General features: G+C 53.9%; 1 protein-coding gene across 2 annotated transcripts in view; it reads left to right on the forward strand.

The window, feature by feature from the left end:
- The window catches only part of LOXL2 (lysyl oxidase like 2), a 91,586-nt gene extending 75,326 nt beyond the window's left edge, over positions 1–16,260 (forward strand). For both annotated transcript variants that reach the window (XM_038573799.1, XM_038573800.1), the window contains exons 10-14: positions 5,159–5,402; positions 11,213–11,328; positions 12,457–12,593; positions 14,484–14,595; positions 15,342–16,260. In XM_038573799.1, the coding sequence (XP_038429727.1) occupies positions 5,159–5,402; positions 11,213–11,328; positions 12,457–12,593; positions 14,484–14,595; positions 15,342–15,421 (689 nt within the window). In that variant the 3' untranslated portion in view covers positions 15,422–16,260. The remainder of the gene's footprint in view (positions 1–5,158; positions 5,403–11,212; positions 11,329–12,456; positions 12,594–14,483; positions 14,596–15,341) is intronic.
- Positions 16,261–17,071: the final 811 nt, after the last annotated feature.

A 17,071-nucleotide genomic window follows, 5' to 3' on the forward strand; every position in this document is an offset into this window, starting at 1 on the left:
AGCCTCCAAGAGGGGACGAGAGTCTCTCTCACTGGTTATTCCTTGCAGGGCTCTGAGGCCTCTGCCAGGAGTGGAACCAAAGAGGAAAGCAGAGATTAATTTTAAGTGAGAAGACCTGGGGGCCAGAGGAACTGCCCACCCCCACCCCCCAGAGTCCTCACCTTGCCTTCTGATGGTGGAAAGACAGGAGGGAGAGCAGCGAGGGCCTTGGGAGTCTGGGAGCCATGGGTTCAAATGGCAGGGCCATGGTTGACCAAGTGACCTGCAGTTTTTCTGTCTAGAACTCCCTTGTTCTTACCAGTTAATGAGGAAGACAGCACCTTCCTTGGGGGGGGGGGGGGTGTTTCTGAGGTCGGGAAAGCAGACGAAGCACAAACTTGGTGCTCAGTGCGTGTGTCAGCTTCCTTCCTCCCACCCTGCTCCAGAGAGCGTTTCCTGTTTGCATACCTTGGAGATAATATAGCTTCCCGGTGATTCCCTGGGAGTCCTAGAGAGGTTGAAAACATAGAAGGGGATCCCCAACCAGTATTCAGAATGGCCCAGCTCGTGAAGCCTCCCTTCTGTGCTGAGAGAGAGAGGACTTGCTGAGCAGCCTGGTGGGCATGCTGCTCTCCCGAGGCCCACACAGGCTCTCCCACCCCTGGCCTTACTTAGCCCCTTCCCTCGTGAATCTGGGAGGTGAAAGAGGCCCAGGATCTGGCCAGACAACTGGAGACCAGACCCCACCTGCCATTTAGTGGCTGATCTCGGCAGTCCGAGGCGGTTAGCCACCATGATCTATAGTTGATTTCCCTAGACACTGGAAATTAAATGTGACGGTGAATACGCACACAAGCACAATAACCGATGATGATGCTCTGTCTTAAGCCATCGTGGAGAGCTAGGAAAGTTAAACCAGGGAGCTTCATGCGCCCATGGAGCCCTTTAGACTCACCCAGCATTTCCTAAGCCTTGTGAGGCAGGACCGGCCACCCTGGCATGAGCTTTTTTGGGCAGACAGCACAGGCTCTTCATCCTGTCTGAGGAGTTGATCATCACCCTCTACCAGCCTCCCCAGGAAGGAACACCCAAGCAGAGAGAAGCAGTCAGGGGCCTTTACTTCACTTCTTTATTTATATTTGTCATATACCACCATTTCTCAAAGGAAATTAGCACAATATAAACCTAAATAAAATTCAAGGTAGTAGAAGATAAAAGCAGATGTGAAATAGCAGGGCTTGGTGGAAAGGTAGTGGCTCAAAATGGAGCTGAGAGAGAGGTTAAAAAAATATGTGGTATAGAGTCCTATACATTTACTATTGGGAGGTCATAAAATTCACCATGAGCTTCCCAAGAGCCAAAGAAAAGAAGGAAACCTGGACATGAATGTCATTCACAGCGTCCATGAGGCAGAAACATACCCTGAGATTAGAGAAGCCCACTGTTCTAGGTTCTGAGGTGGAAAGGCGTTTCTCATGAAGACGGACAGTTATGAGATAAATAGTGTCCTTGACATCCTCGTGGCAGCTGAAAAATGAGTTTCGTGGGGCTCCCAGATCCCCTCAAGTTAGGCTGAAGGCATCACTCAGAGTGACCACAGGGGAGCAGTGGCCATTTGGGCCAGGAACACAGCCCTTGGCGGATCTGGTTTAATGCGTGTTAGTGTATCCAGAGAGATGAAGTGTATTCTTCAGGCCACCCTTTGTAATTACTTTTTCTCATCCAGTCAGTTACACCCTGTATCTGCAAGTCTTTCTTTTCCTCTATCTTCCTCTTGACCACCGCACCCCCACCCCTGCCCACGTACACTCCATCTTACATCTTAGTCGTCCTTTCCATGTTTTCTCGACTTCCTCTACCTCCTTCCATCTGGCTGTCTCAGCCATCATCCAGATGACATTCTTTTTTTTTTTTTTTTAAGATTTATTTATTTATTTATGATAGACATAGAGAGAGAGGCAGAGACACAGGCAGAGAGAGAAGCAGGCTCCATGCCGGGAGCCCGACGTGGGACTCGATCCCGGGACTCCAGGATCGCGCCCTGGGCCAAAGGCAGGCGCCAAACCGCTGAGCCACCCAGGGATCCCCAGATGACATTCTTCCAGACTGTATTACTACTGCAGAGGCTCCTGAGTGGGATCCCCACAGTGACATGCACCCCTCCGATCGCCCCCCCCTCCAAGCCAGAATCAATGCTGGTCTCCCTCTCATGCCTCCATCCTGTTCAAACCCATCCAGTCTTTCCCACAGCACTTAGGTGAATGCAGGGACTTATGCAGGGACTTGCACTCCAGCCTCACTTCGGGCTACTTACCACCTCGCACCCCTCCTCAGTGTCCCAAGCACACAGGCTTTGGTGCTCCTTCACACCTCAGGGGCTTGGCACATGCTACTAAGCCTTGTAGAGATACTTCCTATAATCCCTGCTCATCCTCCAGGGAGCAACTAAAACATACCTGCCTCTGAGGAAGTCCTTACTGATGTCCTCCCCCCCGACGGGTCCCCCACCTGTAATTTTCAACACACCTCATATTTCTCCTTCTAGCTCTGGTCACATCTGTAATGAAGTAATTAATATGGGCTTCCAGCCTTCTCTCCTGTGACAATTTCAGGTCTGCCTTGTTCAGCACTGCCCAGAGAGCCTAGTGCAGGGTTCACTGTAATACTTGGCTGATGGGTGGATGAGTGCAGGCTTTGGATGAGCTTCTGGTGGACATCTTGGATATTGGAGAGGTTAAGGCCTAATTCCATGGCAGGTGCTAAGAGTCCAGCTCCCAGGCTACCAGCTAACTGCAGACCATGTTATGTTCAGACTCCAGAGCTGGAGCTAGAGCTGGTCTCCTCTCAGAAAGAGGAGAGAGCAATGAAGACCCAGTTGCTCAGCTCAGAGGAAAGCGCTGTCCATCAAGCACCACTAGGGTACAAACAATGAATAAGAGACTCATGACACCCTACAAATAAAAGTGTGCCCAGAGCACTCAGCACTAGCAATGCTGCATCCTGGTGTGTGTTCTCCAAGAGGAAATATTTCTCACCAAATGAGAGGCCCCCGATTTATGTCTTCTACTCCCTACCCTACATCTCATCGCATACCCTTCACATACACATCCAAACCTTGTGGGTGGACTTGCCCTTCAGACACTGCCAGCCCCATGGGGTACAAGCATGTCTTGCTTGAGAACATGTGCTGTGCTCCACATGCAGCCTGGGGGCCACGGGGAGTGCTTCAGGCTCTGGTGAACTTGAGGGAAGCAAAACTCAGAAACACACGCACTTCAGAAATTTACAAGCAACTTGTCAGAAAATTAAGGATGGATCTTATTGCAAATAATTCATATACAATAATTTTGTGAATCAAAATGTACTACAAGTAGTAAATGGAATATGAGTTTTAAAGGGAAACAGTTGGGCAGCCTGGGTGGCTCAGTGGTTCAGCACCGCCTTTAGCCCAGGGCGTGACCCTGGAGACCCAAGATCAAGTCCCACATTGGGTTGCCTGCATAGAGCCTGCTTTTCCCTCTGCCTATGTCTCTGCCCCTCTCTCTGTGTGTGTATCTCATGAATAAATAAAATCTTTAAAAAAAATAAAGGGAAAAAGTTAATCCTTTTGTAAAGAAGCTAAACCTTCTAATAGGATTGTTTAGTAAACATAGACTATAGGTAATTTTTGGTAATTTTTGGTAATCACTGTAGGTAATTTTTGGTAATTACTATAGGTAATTATTGGTAACTTTTTTAACACACCTGCTGTGTGCTCACTGAGTAAATCAAGCTTTGTTTTAAAAGATGCTCCTGGGGGTGGCTGGATGGCACAGTCAGTTAGGCATTGGACTCTGTTTCGGCTCAGGTCATGATCTCGGGGTCCTGGGATCGAGCTCCGAGGTGTTGGGCTCTGTGCTCAGCAGGGAGTCTGCTTCTCTCTTCTCTCTCTCTGCCCATCCCCGAGCTAGCAGTCTCTCTCTAAAATAAATACATAAGTCTGGGACACCTTGAGCGTCTGCCTTTGGCTCAGGTCATGATCCTGGGGTCCTTGGATTGAGTCCCACATCAGGGTCCCCTGTAGGGAGCCTGCTTCTCCCTCTGCCTATGTCTCTGCCTCTCTCTCTGTTCTCTTGGGAATAAGTAAATACAATTTTTTAAAAAAAAATAAATCTTAAAAAAAAAAAAGATACACCTGGGGGACACTGTGATGTAGAGCAACAGTGTGAGTAGAAACTAGAAGAATCTGTCAAGAAGGTAATTTAGCAACATGCATCAGAACCTTGAAAACATGCAGCCCTTCTTCTCAGCAACTTCACTAATAAAAATAATATGCTAAAGAAGTAAGTTATATACACAGATTTACTGCAGGATGTTTATCATAGCTTTCTCTTTAATGGTGAGAAATTTCAAGCAACCAGTGTATCTAAAAATATGAGATAAAGTTATAAGTTAAATATGTAGCCATGAAGTGCATGTTGTAACGGATATTTATTTAGTTAGTTTTAAAGATTTTATTTATTTACTCATGAGACACAGGGAGAGAGAGGCAGAGACACAGGCAGAGGGAGAAGCAGGCTCCATGCAGGGAGCCCAATGCAGGACTCCATCCCGGGTCTCCAGGATCATGCCCTGGGCTGAAGGCAGGCGCTAAACCGCTGAGCTACCTGGGCTGCCTGTAATGGATATTTATTAACAAGGAATTATGTCAGGATATATTTTAAGGGAAACAGTAGTAGCAGACTGTAAGTCTACATACAGTATTACATAGGCTGTAAGCTGTTTGTGTATCCTTCCCAGAAGGATCAGACCAAGGTATTTATTAATGGTGCTCTCTCTCAGGGAGGCACATTGATATTGTTTGTTTTTATTATGGAAAATCTCCAGCCACCCAAAAGTAGAGAGAACAACATAATGAACCCTCATGTACCATCACCCAGATTAAACAACTGCCAACATTTTGCCCTTATAGCTGCAGAGGTGCTCAAGAGGACTCTCAGGAATGGGGAAGAGGAACTTGGGGTAGTGTACCTCAAGGAAGGTGACCTTGAGGAAGGTGACCTTGGAGAGCATGAGCCAGTCCCAGATGGTGGTGCTAGGCAGGGATGGGGGTTTGTCCCAGCTTAGGAATCAGAAGCAAAACACTTTAGAGGGGCAGGGGTCTCTTGTCTTGTTTGAACACCATGTCTGCCCTCCCCAGCGGCCCCTGACCTGGTCCTCAATGCGGAGATTGTCCAGCAGAGCACCTACCTGGAGGACCGTCCCATGTTCATGCTCCAGTGCGCCATGGAGGAGAACTGCCTCTCGGCCTCGGCTGCCCAGACCAACCCCACCACTGGCTACCGACGGCTCCTGCGCTTCTCCTCCCAGATCCACAACAATGGACAGTCTGACTTCCGACCCAAGAATGGCCGCCACGCGTGGATCTGGCATGATTGCCACAGGTGAGTCCTCCTGTTCATCGCTGGCAAGCGACGCGGACCCGGCACGCCACACGGCCTGCACAGGGTTCAGAATCACAGGGTCCCTTTGAGAGAGCTGAGAGGCCACACATCCAGGAGGCAGGGTCTTCCTATATTAGAGGGCGTTGGGTGGCCATAGAGGCCTTCCACATTCACTGGCCCGCCTCACCTTCCCCGAGCCTGGTCTCTTTCTTAACCTCCAATGGCTAATGTTAGGAAACAAACTTTGTTTTGAGTAGCGATGCATTTAGTCAACAGTTTTCAAGTGCGTCTCCAGCAAGTTCATGGTCTGCAGGGGTTAAGGGTTCTGCAATTTTTAGATTCTTGAGTTCATTTATAAATATACCTTAAGTATCTCAAGGAGGCCACTGGGTGTGGAGACAAGAGCTCTAGGCCCAGTAGTCACGAGACCTCTCAATCCAGCCGTGCCTCTAACCAGCTGCGTGATGTCAGGCCATCTGGGCCACATCACCCAGGACCTCCAAAGTCCCTGCCAGCCCTCAGTCTGTGGACTTGGCCCCGGGCTATAAATCCTGCACAAGAACAGAGTGAAATCCTAGAGCCAGCCCTAGCTGGAGCCAACAGAAGCCACCCCATTCATCTCCTTGCCTTGTCTGTTCTTTATCTTTTGCCTTCTTACCCGACTCCAGAACCCGCTTCCCTAGCTTGTTCACATTGTCCTGCCAGGACCTGAATTGCACAGGTAGAGGGAGCAGAAGAGAGCACACTTTTGAAAATGAAGGGGGGAGGCTGTGCCATGCAATAAGGAGCCACCCCTGAGGGGTCTGCAGTGAGCGCCCTCCTGTATGCCCTCCACCTCTGCAGGCAGAGTCTGCCCACTGCAGACCTTGGCATTAGAATCTGCATCTTCACAGGATCACCAGGTGATTGGGTGCATGTCACATCTAAGTGTGAGAAGCTCCAGCCCAGCTGACAGCTAGTTAGGCATCCTTCGAGCTGGAAAATGTAGTGACCGCTGTTAGGGGCACAAGAACTGACATTTATTGACTCCCTTCTAAGTGCCCAGGCACATGGGATACTCATCTTCTAGGGTAAGGAAATGGAGGCTCAACTTGTTCAGGATAAGAAGTTGCCTGGTGGGGATCCCCAACTCGTGTCTGTGTGACTCCAAAGATCTTCATCAGAAATCTGTCCTCATCTGCTTTTCCATGTCACATGGTCCAATCACATTCCATTGGTTTGGGGGTAGAATTGTTCAATCTGTTTCAAAAGAAAAGACTAGGCTATCCTAACTTAGGGTGCTGATTTCCCTTCATAAGTATTGTCCATATGTTTTGAATGTCCTAATTAGCCAAAGAGCTTTTGGTCTTTATAGAGAAGCATGTCGGCCCTCTGCAGGGTGGAAGTCATAGAGTGAAATTAAAGTCGTGACCAGATTGGTGCCTGATTTCTTTAGAGAACATATGGGTAGGAGCTCTGGGCCTGCAGAGGCTGGCGCTGCCCACTGTAAGTTGGACATAATTGCATCTCTGTCTCCCACACATGGCAGTCCACCCAGACATTACATGGTGGGAGTCCTTTGGGGCATCTGCTTGCTCTCCAAGCAATGAGCTGTCCTCCAAGAATACACATGGCGACACCATGGAAGTGTCCCTTCTGATCTGGAGCACCAGGCATTCTGATCCTCTACCCCGCCCCACCCCCTGCTTTTCCTGTCATCCTATTTCATTTCTTTGCTTACAGATGTTCCACTTGGTGGTTGGGAGGAATGAATGGAAAAAACATGCTGGCCAAGCATATGTCCCTTCAGGCTACCCCTTCCTGGTCCATAACTGAGAACCTATGACCATGAGATCTCAGGGAGCATAAGAGGACACCCCTGCTCTACCCTCCCCTTTCCCCCCCGCCTCCAGAGATCCAGGGGACCTCTCCAGGCTGTGTAGGAGGACCTTTCAATAGGGCTTCTGGCCCCAAACCTCTCTTGGATCCCTTTGGGAATCTGAAGAAAGCAAGCCCTTCCTCCACTCAAAAAAAAAAAAATATTTCTAGAAGATTTAACATCCTATGTCAGCAGATTTACAGACTGGAGCCAAAGTTGAGAACCCTGGCTCAAATTAGTGCGAATGGGGAAAATTATCACTCCCGATGCCATTACTGCTACAGTGAAGAATAGAACGATATTCTTTGAAAATCTTGAAATGAAACATAAAGACTGACCCCTTAGCACCTTTTTTGCCAACTGGACATAGCAAAAAATACCCTGAGTCGTTCACTCTCATATGCATCATGCCCTTGGTGGATGATCTTGGATGAGGTGCCCTCCTGCTGCTGCCTGTGCCCCAGGTAGCGGGGCCACACCTGTTTAACCGGCACATCATGTCACAGGTTCAATGAGGTCCAGACAAAGCTGGCCCCAGAGCAGCTCTGCCCCTGCTGTGTCCTGGAGACTAGCCCTCGCACCTCAGGCAGCCCCAGGAGGGGCGTTGAGAGCTGGTGAGCAGGGAGGTGGATGCCCAGCACCAGTGCCAGCTCAGCGAGTCAGGAACAACACTGCTACAAAGGGAGACTTTCACTTTACTCCGCCCTGCTTCCACCATGTGCAGAGTAGGCCCCATGTTGGATCAAAGCTACACAGAGGCTATGTGGCCTCTGTGAGCTGATTTTAGGCCCTTGTCACATCCGTAGGGCTTTGTTCTGGCCAGAGGGCTCCTAGCACATGGGAAAGGTAGGATGAGGCAAGTGGAAGGCCCTCACCCTTCATGATAGCACCTCCTGAGACTGGAACACCCCCAGTATTCTCTGCAGTGGGGACAGGAGCACTGTCTTAGCTTCAGCTGAGTACCAGCCAGGACTGTCCATTCTGGAGGTACCAGAGGACACATGGCTTGTGGTGGGACAGGATGAAGAGTGACAACATCTCTACAGTGTGCACTGACTCTCTGACTCAGTTTAATTTGAGCCCCCAACAACCTAGGATAACAAAGGCCCAAACCTGCTGTCTTCCTCTGGACTGGCTTGTTCTATCTTCCACGTATTCATCATGTCCTTCTTCTGCCAGTACTACGTCTTAGCAATACTGAGCTCTGGAGTCTTATGGTAGACTGCCATCCTTCCTTTTATCCAGATTACAATGACTTCCACCGAGTGTCAGGTTATTCTCTCTCTCTTTAGGTTCTGGAATTTCTTTCCAAGTTGGAAATTTCCTTAGGTCTGGCCCCCTCTTAAACTTCCAAAGGACACCTCAGCCTGGAATGAGGAGGTATACCCTCATCACCAGTACATGGCCTCCTGCCTTCCTGGTGGCACCATCTGTATTTCCTAGGGTGAATGGTGGAGGGGGGCCCTGGGCTCTACAGCGAGCCAGCAGGGAGGGAGACTTCCTCCCAGGGAGGATGCCCTGGGAGTGATGTCCACACCTGTCCCAGCTGTAAAGCACAGGAGCCCCAGGACTGCAGGGAACTAGAATCGAGAGGCTCCAAACCAGCTATTTCCCTCCTCATGTTCACAGAGGAAAAACTGAAGAGCTAGGGAAGACTTAAATCAAGTCTGCAGGAAGCAGGAGGAGCGGGAGAAGGTCAGCCTTACAACAGTCCATCTGTGGACTCCGTCTGAATTTTGTTTAGACAACGGAACATAAACCCATTTCTCTTCAGTCTTTCCAGCCGGTAAACATGGTAACATAAACCCCTCTCTGAAAGATGCAGACATGTTTTAGGCAATGAGTCAGACCTCATGTCTCATCCCGCTCCTCAGAGAAGCCAAAATAGACTCGTTCAGTCATCACTTCAACTTGCACAAAATGTGTCCTTGTGAATGTTCTCAGGGGGCCCCTGGCTCAGCATTGCTTTACCCAGAAACGCTCCCACCAGCGACCTGGGAAAAGCCCAATTTAGGAACTCCTGACATTATTTTTAGCACAGGCAAACACAGGAGGAAGGGGGAAAGGGCCTCTAATTTCCTGTCGGAAAACCTATCCTTTGAATTCCCCGCTTGGCCTCTGTCCTGACTGCCCAGAGTCCCGCAGAGGGAGCCCCAGGCCATCCCTGTGAGGCCTGAGGGTGAGGAAGGTTGGGAATGGTGGAGGGAACAGTCGTGATGGTGGTGGTAACGGAAATACCACTCCTGGTACTACTGGGAGCGGGAGTAACAGTGAGAGGGTTGACAGGTGCTGAGGGCCCCTGTGCTACAAGCCCCCTGTGAGGTCCTTCCGTGGTTTCTCAGATTCAGTCCTCCCGGGACCCCTGAGAGTGGGTCCTGTGGTCATTACCTCTTTACTGAGGAAGTAGCTCAGGTTGCGTGTACACACACCCAGCAGTTTTGCTTCCCGTGCCTTGGGTGCCTTGTCTGGATTTCCCCTCTGCCCGATGTCCCTGTGATGCCAGAGACAAGCATGTGCCAATAGTTAGTTGCAGGCACCTGCGCTGTGCAAGGTGCAGCTCAGACTGGGCTGGCTCCGCCCAGCACCGGGAAGCCCCGCCCAGCACCCGGGAGGGCCCGCCCAGCACCCGGGAGGGCCCGCCCAGCACCGGGGAGGCCCCGCCCAGCACCAGGAAGCCCCGCCCAGCACCCGGGAGGGCCCGCCCAGCACCGGGGAGGCCCCGCCCAGCACCAGGAAGCCCCGCCCAGCACCCGGGAGGGCCCGCCCAGCACCGGGGAGGCCCCGCCCAGCACCCGGGAGGGCCCTCCCTGCACCGGGGAGGCCCCGCCCAGCACCCGGGAGGGCCCGCCCAGCACCGGGAAGCCCCGCCCAGCGCCCGGGAGGGCCCGCCCAGCACCGGGGAGGCCCCGCCCAGCACCCGGGAGGGCCCGCCCAGCACCGGGAAGCCCCGCCCAGCACCCGGGAGGGCCCGCCCAGCACCGGGGAGGCCCCGCCCAGCACCCGGGAGGGCCCGCCCAGCACCGGGAAGCCCCGCCCAGCGCCCGGGAGGCCCCGCCCAGCACCCTGGAGGCCCCGCCCAGCGCCCGGTAGGCCCTGCACTCAGCAGCCACCGCCCCCTTGTTTATTCTGAGCCCAACGCACCACTTTCCAAGAATCCGCATCTGTTCTCAATTCCCCCCAAGCCGAGGGATGGGACACTTATGTAAACACCGTAGGGCGGCAAGAGCAAGCTCTCCGTCCTCTGCCCTCCAAGGCCCACAGGGACGCGCCTGCACGCCCTGTGCCTTCCCAAGGGCCCCAGGGCCCACTTTGCCCCTTTTTGTGTGTCCCAGGCAAGGAGCACAGACTCCCACCGCTCCCGTCCCAGCTGGGCCGAGGGCTGGGGCCTCCCTGCCTCTGAATCCCATCCCTTGCCCGCCCCGGCTGTGTGAGGGTCTGGTTCCTTGCCGGCTCTTCCCACCTTCCCCTTACTCCACGTGCCCCCCCCTTCTGTTCTCTCCCTCCCCCCCACATCCCCATTTCGGAAGGTTTTCCAGAGAGATCACAAAGTCACCTTTATCCGTCTGCAGTACCTGTACCGAACAGGAATGAGCTGGGAGAGCCACTGTAGCGCCCAGGAGGGCTATAAAGGGGTTACTGCAGATCTCCACTTCCTGAGGGTCAGCCTGCCAGGCCCTCTGCTCACGCGTGTGCCCCCCCCATCCCCACGAGGCCTCCTGCACTCCGTGGGCTGTTATTCCCATTAAGCTGGTGAGAGAGGCGAGGCCTAGGCAGGCCAGAGGCCCCCTGCGAGTGAGCCCCACGGTTGGTGCCCGGGGCCCTCCCTCTCCTCAGGCCCTGTCACCCACTCCTCTTCCACAGGCCACCCCTTTGGACCACTCTGCTCCAGGCAGCTGCTTGCAGGCGGCAGGGGCTGCAGAAACTGACCTGTGCGCCCTCTCTCTCGCTCCAGGCACTACCACAGCATGGAAGTGTTCACCCACTATGACCTCTTGAACCTCAATGGTACCAAGGTGGCAGAGGGCCACAAAGCCAGCTTCTGCTTGGAGGACACAGAATGTGAAGGAGGTATCTTTGTGTGGGTGGCTTCTGGGGGACTCGAATGCTCCCACCTGTTCTGGGGCCCAGGCCTGATACTGGACTCTGTCACCCTGGCCACAGCTGGCTCTCCCCATGACGTTTCTCCACTCGGGGCCTTCCACAGCTACAGCTTGGAGCTGGGGCACGTGCGCAAGGCCTGGCTATGAAGGTGTGGGGTCCCCCAGAGTTATGCTAATGGGCACCGGTTGGTCTGCATGGTCCCCGGGGTAAGGCCCAAACCTGGCATGTGGTCCCCTCCCCCTCCTGTGTCCCAGCACCAAGCCCCTGCCCACAGCCTCATGCCTTTGAAGCCCAAGCCCAAAAGAGCTGCTCTGAGGTTCCAGACTCTTGACTCCCCCAGACAGAGGCAGCATTCTGCTCACACTGCCAGGATGCCGCCCAGCTGCACTGTGATCACCGGTGGGCACACCTGTGTCCCCACCTGCCTGGAGCTCAAGGGAGACCCACTTGCTGCTTCTCTGCAGGCCCAATGCTCTGAAGAGTGCCCAGACATGGTAGCCTCTCAATAAATGTGTGTTCGTTAGTCAGTCATGGACATGCCATGCCAAGAAATCACACCAACAAATGGGTTTGTTGGTGCACCTACTATGTGCCAGACGACCAACTGACCCAGTAAGGGTCAGATAATGCAAACCAGACCTGAGCCCACATCCAAGTGCTGAATTCTCCAGGGGATGGCAAGATGATCCCCACGTTAAGCTAAATAATAAACAACAGAGCTTTCCCAGATAAGCATTCCCTGCATTCCCAAGCTAATAGAAATGCCAGAGTGGCCAGGGAGGGCTCTGTGGCAGAGGGGGCACTCGGCTGGCCCTAAAAGGATGGATGAGATGTGGGGAGAGAATCAAAGGGTTTCCAGTGACATGAGAATGGATTGGAAACCCCTGCTGTGGCGATGGGATGCCCAGCCCAGATGAAGCAGAGATTTGAGGGCTTGGGGGAAGGAAGAGATTTGCTGAGTGGGCTCTGGGAATATCACCCACCCAGCAGGGCTCTTGGGGCACTTTGGGGGGAAGGGTGGCACAGAGGACAGGCACTTCAGGCAGTGCAGCCAGGGTGCATGGTGACTGGGCTCCTCTCTGCCCCTGCCTGTAGACATCCAGAAGAGTTACGAGTGTGCCAACTTCGGTGAGCAGGGCATCACCATGGGCTGCTGGGACATGTATCGCCATGACATCGACTGCCAGTGGGTCGACATCACTGACGTACCCCCTGGAGACTACCTGTTCCAGGTGAGGGGTGCAGGAGGGGGTTCCAGCCCCTGCTGATGGGGGGAGGAGCCTTTGGTGATGGGGGAGGCAGCCCCCTTCCTGCTGGGGTCCAAACACAGAACTTGTGCAAGAGGCTGTCCAAAGTGCAGGAGTCCTACACTCGGGGGCCAGCACATCACAATCCACCAGGTGACCTAAGTATGCGAGGCATGCATGCCTGTGGGGAACTGCCAACCGCCCGAGACATCCGCATGCAGTTAACACCTGGCACTTGGAAATCAAAATACATGTGCAGCCAAACCTGGTCCTCAGGTCAAGAGTTTATCCCACGGACTCACAGACACCCCCACCTGTGCTGTCCTTTGACACAGACTCTGCCCTCCACCCCACCTCTCCCAGCACCCTCACCCTGCCTTGTCCGCGCTGGCGAGGCTGAGGCAATCTCATAAAGAGCCATTTGCTAGCAAGGGTTTGTGACTTGCATCTCCCAGGAAAGTTGCCTTCATAAAGGGTCTGCAGAGGGGACAACTGTCTGCCTCCCTGCAGACGAGCGGCATGCCGCAGCCAGGGCCCTGACTGGCATGGAAGCAGGGGCACTGCGTTCCCAACCTCACCGTGTCTGGAACACAGGTGCGCCCTGGCCTGCGGAGCCCCCCTGTGCCCTGTCACGTTCCTACACAGCCACCCATCTTGCTTTCGAGCTGGCCCCACTGGGTGGCCAAGTGGGTGACCAGAAATGTGTCATTTTCCTTGAAAACTTTCCCAAGGGGACATTGAGCCAGCCCCAAGCCTGGCTGACTGCCTGTGGTCCCCACCCTGTAGGCGGCCCTGGGAAGAATCAACACCTGCACAGAGGTGACCACAGAAGGGCTTTGAAAGTCTTCCTGGGCAATTTAAGAGACTGGAAATCAGACAGCCAAGCACTTTTCCACCCACAAACCCAAAACCGCAGACTTGGAGAGTCCCAACCAAAGAGCAGAGTGCTCTTTATATTAAAAACGAACATCCATGTCTCTGTGCACGTACACTGTGCAGGGGGGGGGGGGTAGATGTTTGAGGTTTGCTATCGCTTTGCCAGGTGAATGTGTATCATCATGTAGTCTGACAAGTGCCATCTATTTAATAACGACGCTCACTGAAGACTGAGGCCAGGCCTGGCTATGCCTAGACCCTATGAACGCATGTAATCCTCCAATAAAGGGCTTTACTACTACTCTCGTTTTACAGCCAGGCAAACCCAGATCACATTTGTGTTCTTGACCCCTGAACTACACAATTAGCAAATTAACTCAATAGGAGCATGTTAGTGGGTCAGATTCATGGAAAAGAATTTCCCTTCGGACAGACAATGAGCATTAGATTCCGAGCCTGGGATTCATGGACCCTCTCCATTCCCACACGGACCTAAATACAGACATCAGTAATGCTGGGAGGGAGGGTGGAGGGAGTCGGACAAGGAGGATGTGGCCTTCTGGACAGATGGGCCCAAGGCGGAGGCTCAGAGGCAGGGACTTGTGTGAAGTCACACTGCCAGGAGCATATGGGTCCTTGTCCCCACCCCACCTCAGCACATCCCACTCCCCTATCAACAGCCTATTCTGTGCACCCCAATTCCTGCCTCTACTAACCTCAAGCCTCCTGGGTACCCAGGAGACGGTAACCCCTTTGTGAAGGCCTACTTGTGGGAGGGAGTAGGTGGAAGAGTCACACATAAGCAGGCAGCCAGGGGCGCACACTCTGCCTCATCCGGGCCTTGCCCCCTCATCACTGGCCGATCCTGCCCCGGGCCGCTCCCTTCCATGAGGTCACCCTGGCTCTAGAGGCAGGCCTGGTCTCGGCAGGGTCTGGGCCCGGGGTGGAGGGTGGCCGAGGCGGGACTCAGCAGCCCACTCTGGTGTGCCTCGCCCCCAGGTCGTCATTAACCCCAACTACGAGGTAGCAGAGTCGGACTACACCAACAACATCATGAAGTGCAGGACCCGCTACGACGGCCACCGCATCTGGATGTACAACTGCCACATAGGTAAGCGCCCTGGGCACCTGTGGGGGAGCACAGCACGCCCTGCACCCCGCGGCCCACCCTCCGGGAGCCCGGCAAGGACTGCCCTGCTTTGTCGAGGAATCCAAGCAGCTTCCTAATTTGGGCAAAGAGCGTGGGGAATGGAGCCAGCCTCCCATTTCCACGCACGGGAAGGAAGCTGTAGACACACAAGGCCTGGACGGAGGCTGGGTTTTCGCAGCCAGCTCTGGCCAAGGAAGGAGGGCGGCACAGACCCCGGCTGGAGCTGAGGCCATCTCCTCATTACGCACGTGACCTCAAATATGTGGGCGTCAGCAATTTGTGGGTTCTGTGTATCGTTTCCCTCTGTTGAGAACTAGAGGCTAGTCAACCACTGTGGCTTCTGGTCGCCAATAGAGAAACTTTTCCTTGCATTATACACACAGGGGGAACCAAAGGGGAAGCAGAGCTTCCTCTTCCGTAAGAAAAGCGCTGGCCCTGCTCTGTGGTGGCGAAAGCTAAGCTCATTGAGTTACTCCTTCGCTCAGCCTGGGCGGAGGCCCTGACCTGTGCCTGGCCCTAGGGACGGCTGGCACCTGGTTGCCATTGCTGCTGCCCTGGTGGCGTCACAGAGAGGTGGCCCCAGCAGGCAACCTGGTGGAGGGCAGTGGCTCCAGGGCCCCCCCTTTTCCCAGGCCAACAGCTCCAGTGCGGGGCCAGGCAGCACCTCTGGTTTGCCAAATTCTGTCTCCCCAATGCCCACCCTGCAGGCGGTTCCTTCAGTGAAGAGACGGAAAAAAAGTTTGAACACTTCAGTGGACTCATAAATAACCAGCTCTCTGCACGGTAAAGCACCAGGTCACCACCGCCCGTCTCGGGGCCCCGGCGCACCTTCCCCAACAGCTGCAGTCCGAGGGCCACAATCTCTCCTCGTCCAGCCCTGTGCCTGCCGTCTCGAACCCCCTGCAGCCTCGTCCGAGGCTCAGGAGGAAGGCGTGTGCCTGTCACTTGCTGGGGGCTGCCGCCTGACCTCGGGAGCCTGGGACGACTACCAGGGTTGTGGCCACCAAGAGCCATCCAGCCTGGGACCCCAGGAGCACGGGTTAGCAGCGGCCGGTCCCACCTACCCCGCAGTCTGCCCCTTGTAGGACACCCCCCCACCCAGCTCACGCCAGGTAACACGGGGCCCCATCGGTGTTGTGAGCTGTCCACCCAAGGGGTTTGGGCTGAATTCCATCTTCCTCCTCTTCAGTCATTTCCAGCCAACCTGAATATCTAGACCCTTCTTCCAATTAAAGACTGCCTCTCCTCTGTTATATTCACATATACAAATAATGCTGCCACATGTTTTCTAATTAGGTGAGCGAGCTCAGAGTTGGTGCTTCTTCCCCCACCCCCCACTCCGAAATTCTCTTACAAGATACCATTATTATATTTTCACAGACTTTGAAACACAAAGTAACTTAGTGGCATTTAATATTGGGCATCTGGGCCTTTGAAAGTATAGCTCAGAAGAAAAACCAACCCACCTGTGTAAGTGACTCATCTTTCTGTTGTTCCAATTCTGTGGGTAACTGATGTAACGGTGCTATAAACCTGGGTCCTGGGTGATGAGGACACCCACTGAGCGCCATGTGTCATCACAGACACTTACACATACTTGAAACTTTAAATAAAAGGTTTATGATACGCATCTGTCGTTCATTTGGGCCTTGGCCCCCCCAGCCCTGAGCAGCAGAGCTCCCAGGGACGGTTGGCCGGGAGGGAGCCTTGGCATCCACTCTCAGCTTCCGGCCACAGAGAGGGGTTCCAGGCCACCTTCAGGACCCACCACAAAGCACCAACTCCTGCCCTCTGGCAGCAGCGGTCTAAGATCACAAAAATTCAAGTCCTGACCTTTCTTGAACTCTTGTTTTTAGTGAGTTTTCGGGTGGGGGGGGCACAGCAGCTGTGTGGAAGCATCTAGACTTAACCCATCTTAGGAGGGTCCCACGAGGCCGGTGCCCGAGCCAGGCAGCGCAGGGGCAGATCTTCCCAGCGCGGTCAGGGTAGGCAGCCAGGGCTAGCCACTCTACCCAGGCACAGGAGCTCCCGCTCGTATCAAGAGCATACTGCCGCCCAGCAAACTGGAAGGATCCAGAGCACCAGAGAGGGCTGGCTTGGCACCAGTTCCTCCCACACCACAAACAGGAGTGACCTAGACCCTGTCCCCACAGATGCCCTTGTCCTGTGTGGGAGCCAAATTCAGCGCCCCCTTCAGGTTTTGCCTCTATGGCTTTGTTCATGGTTACAGAACTGTGCAACAAGCCCTCTGTGACCCACACCAGCAAGGAAGGCTAGGACCAGTTCAAAGGGTCGGTGCCGTCCGCACTGGGCACATGGCAACAGGTTAGGATGCCCGACTTGTTAGAGGAGACTGAGCAGGTGTCACACAACAGGTGCAAACCCCCCTCCCCTGCCCCAACTGGGTAAACACTGGGCAAAAATGCCTTTGAGGCCC

Source organism: Canis lupus, chromosome 25, assembly GCF_011100685.1.
Source record: "Canis lupus familiaris isolate Mischka breed German Shepherd chromosome 25, alternate assembly UU_Cfam_GSD_1.0, whole genome shotgun sequence".
Taxonomy (NCBI): Eukaryota; Metazoa; Chordata; class Mammalia; order Carnivora; family Canidae; genus Canis; species Canis lupus.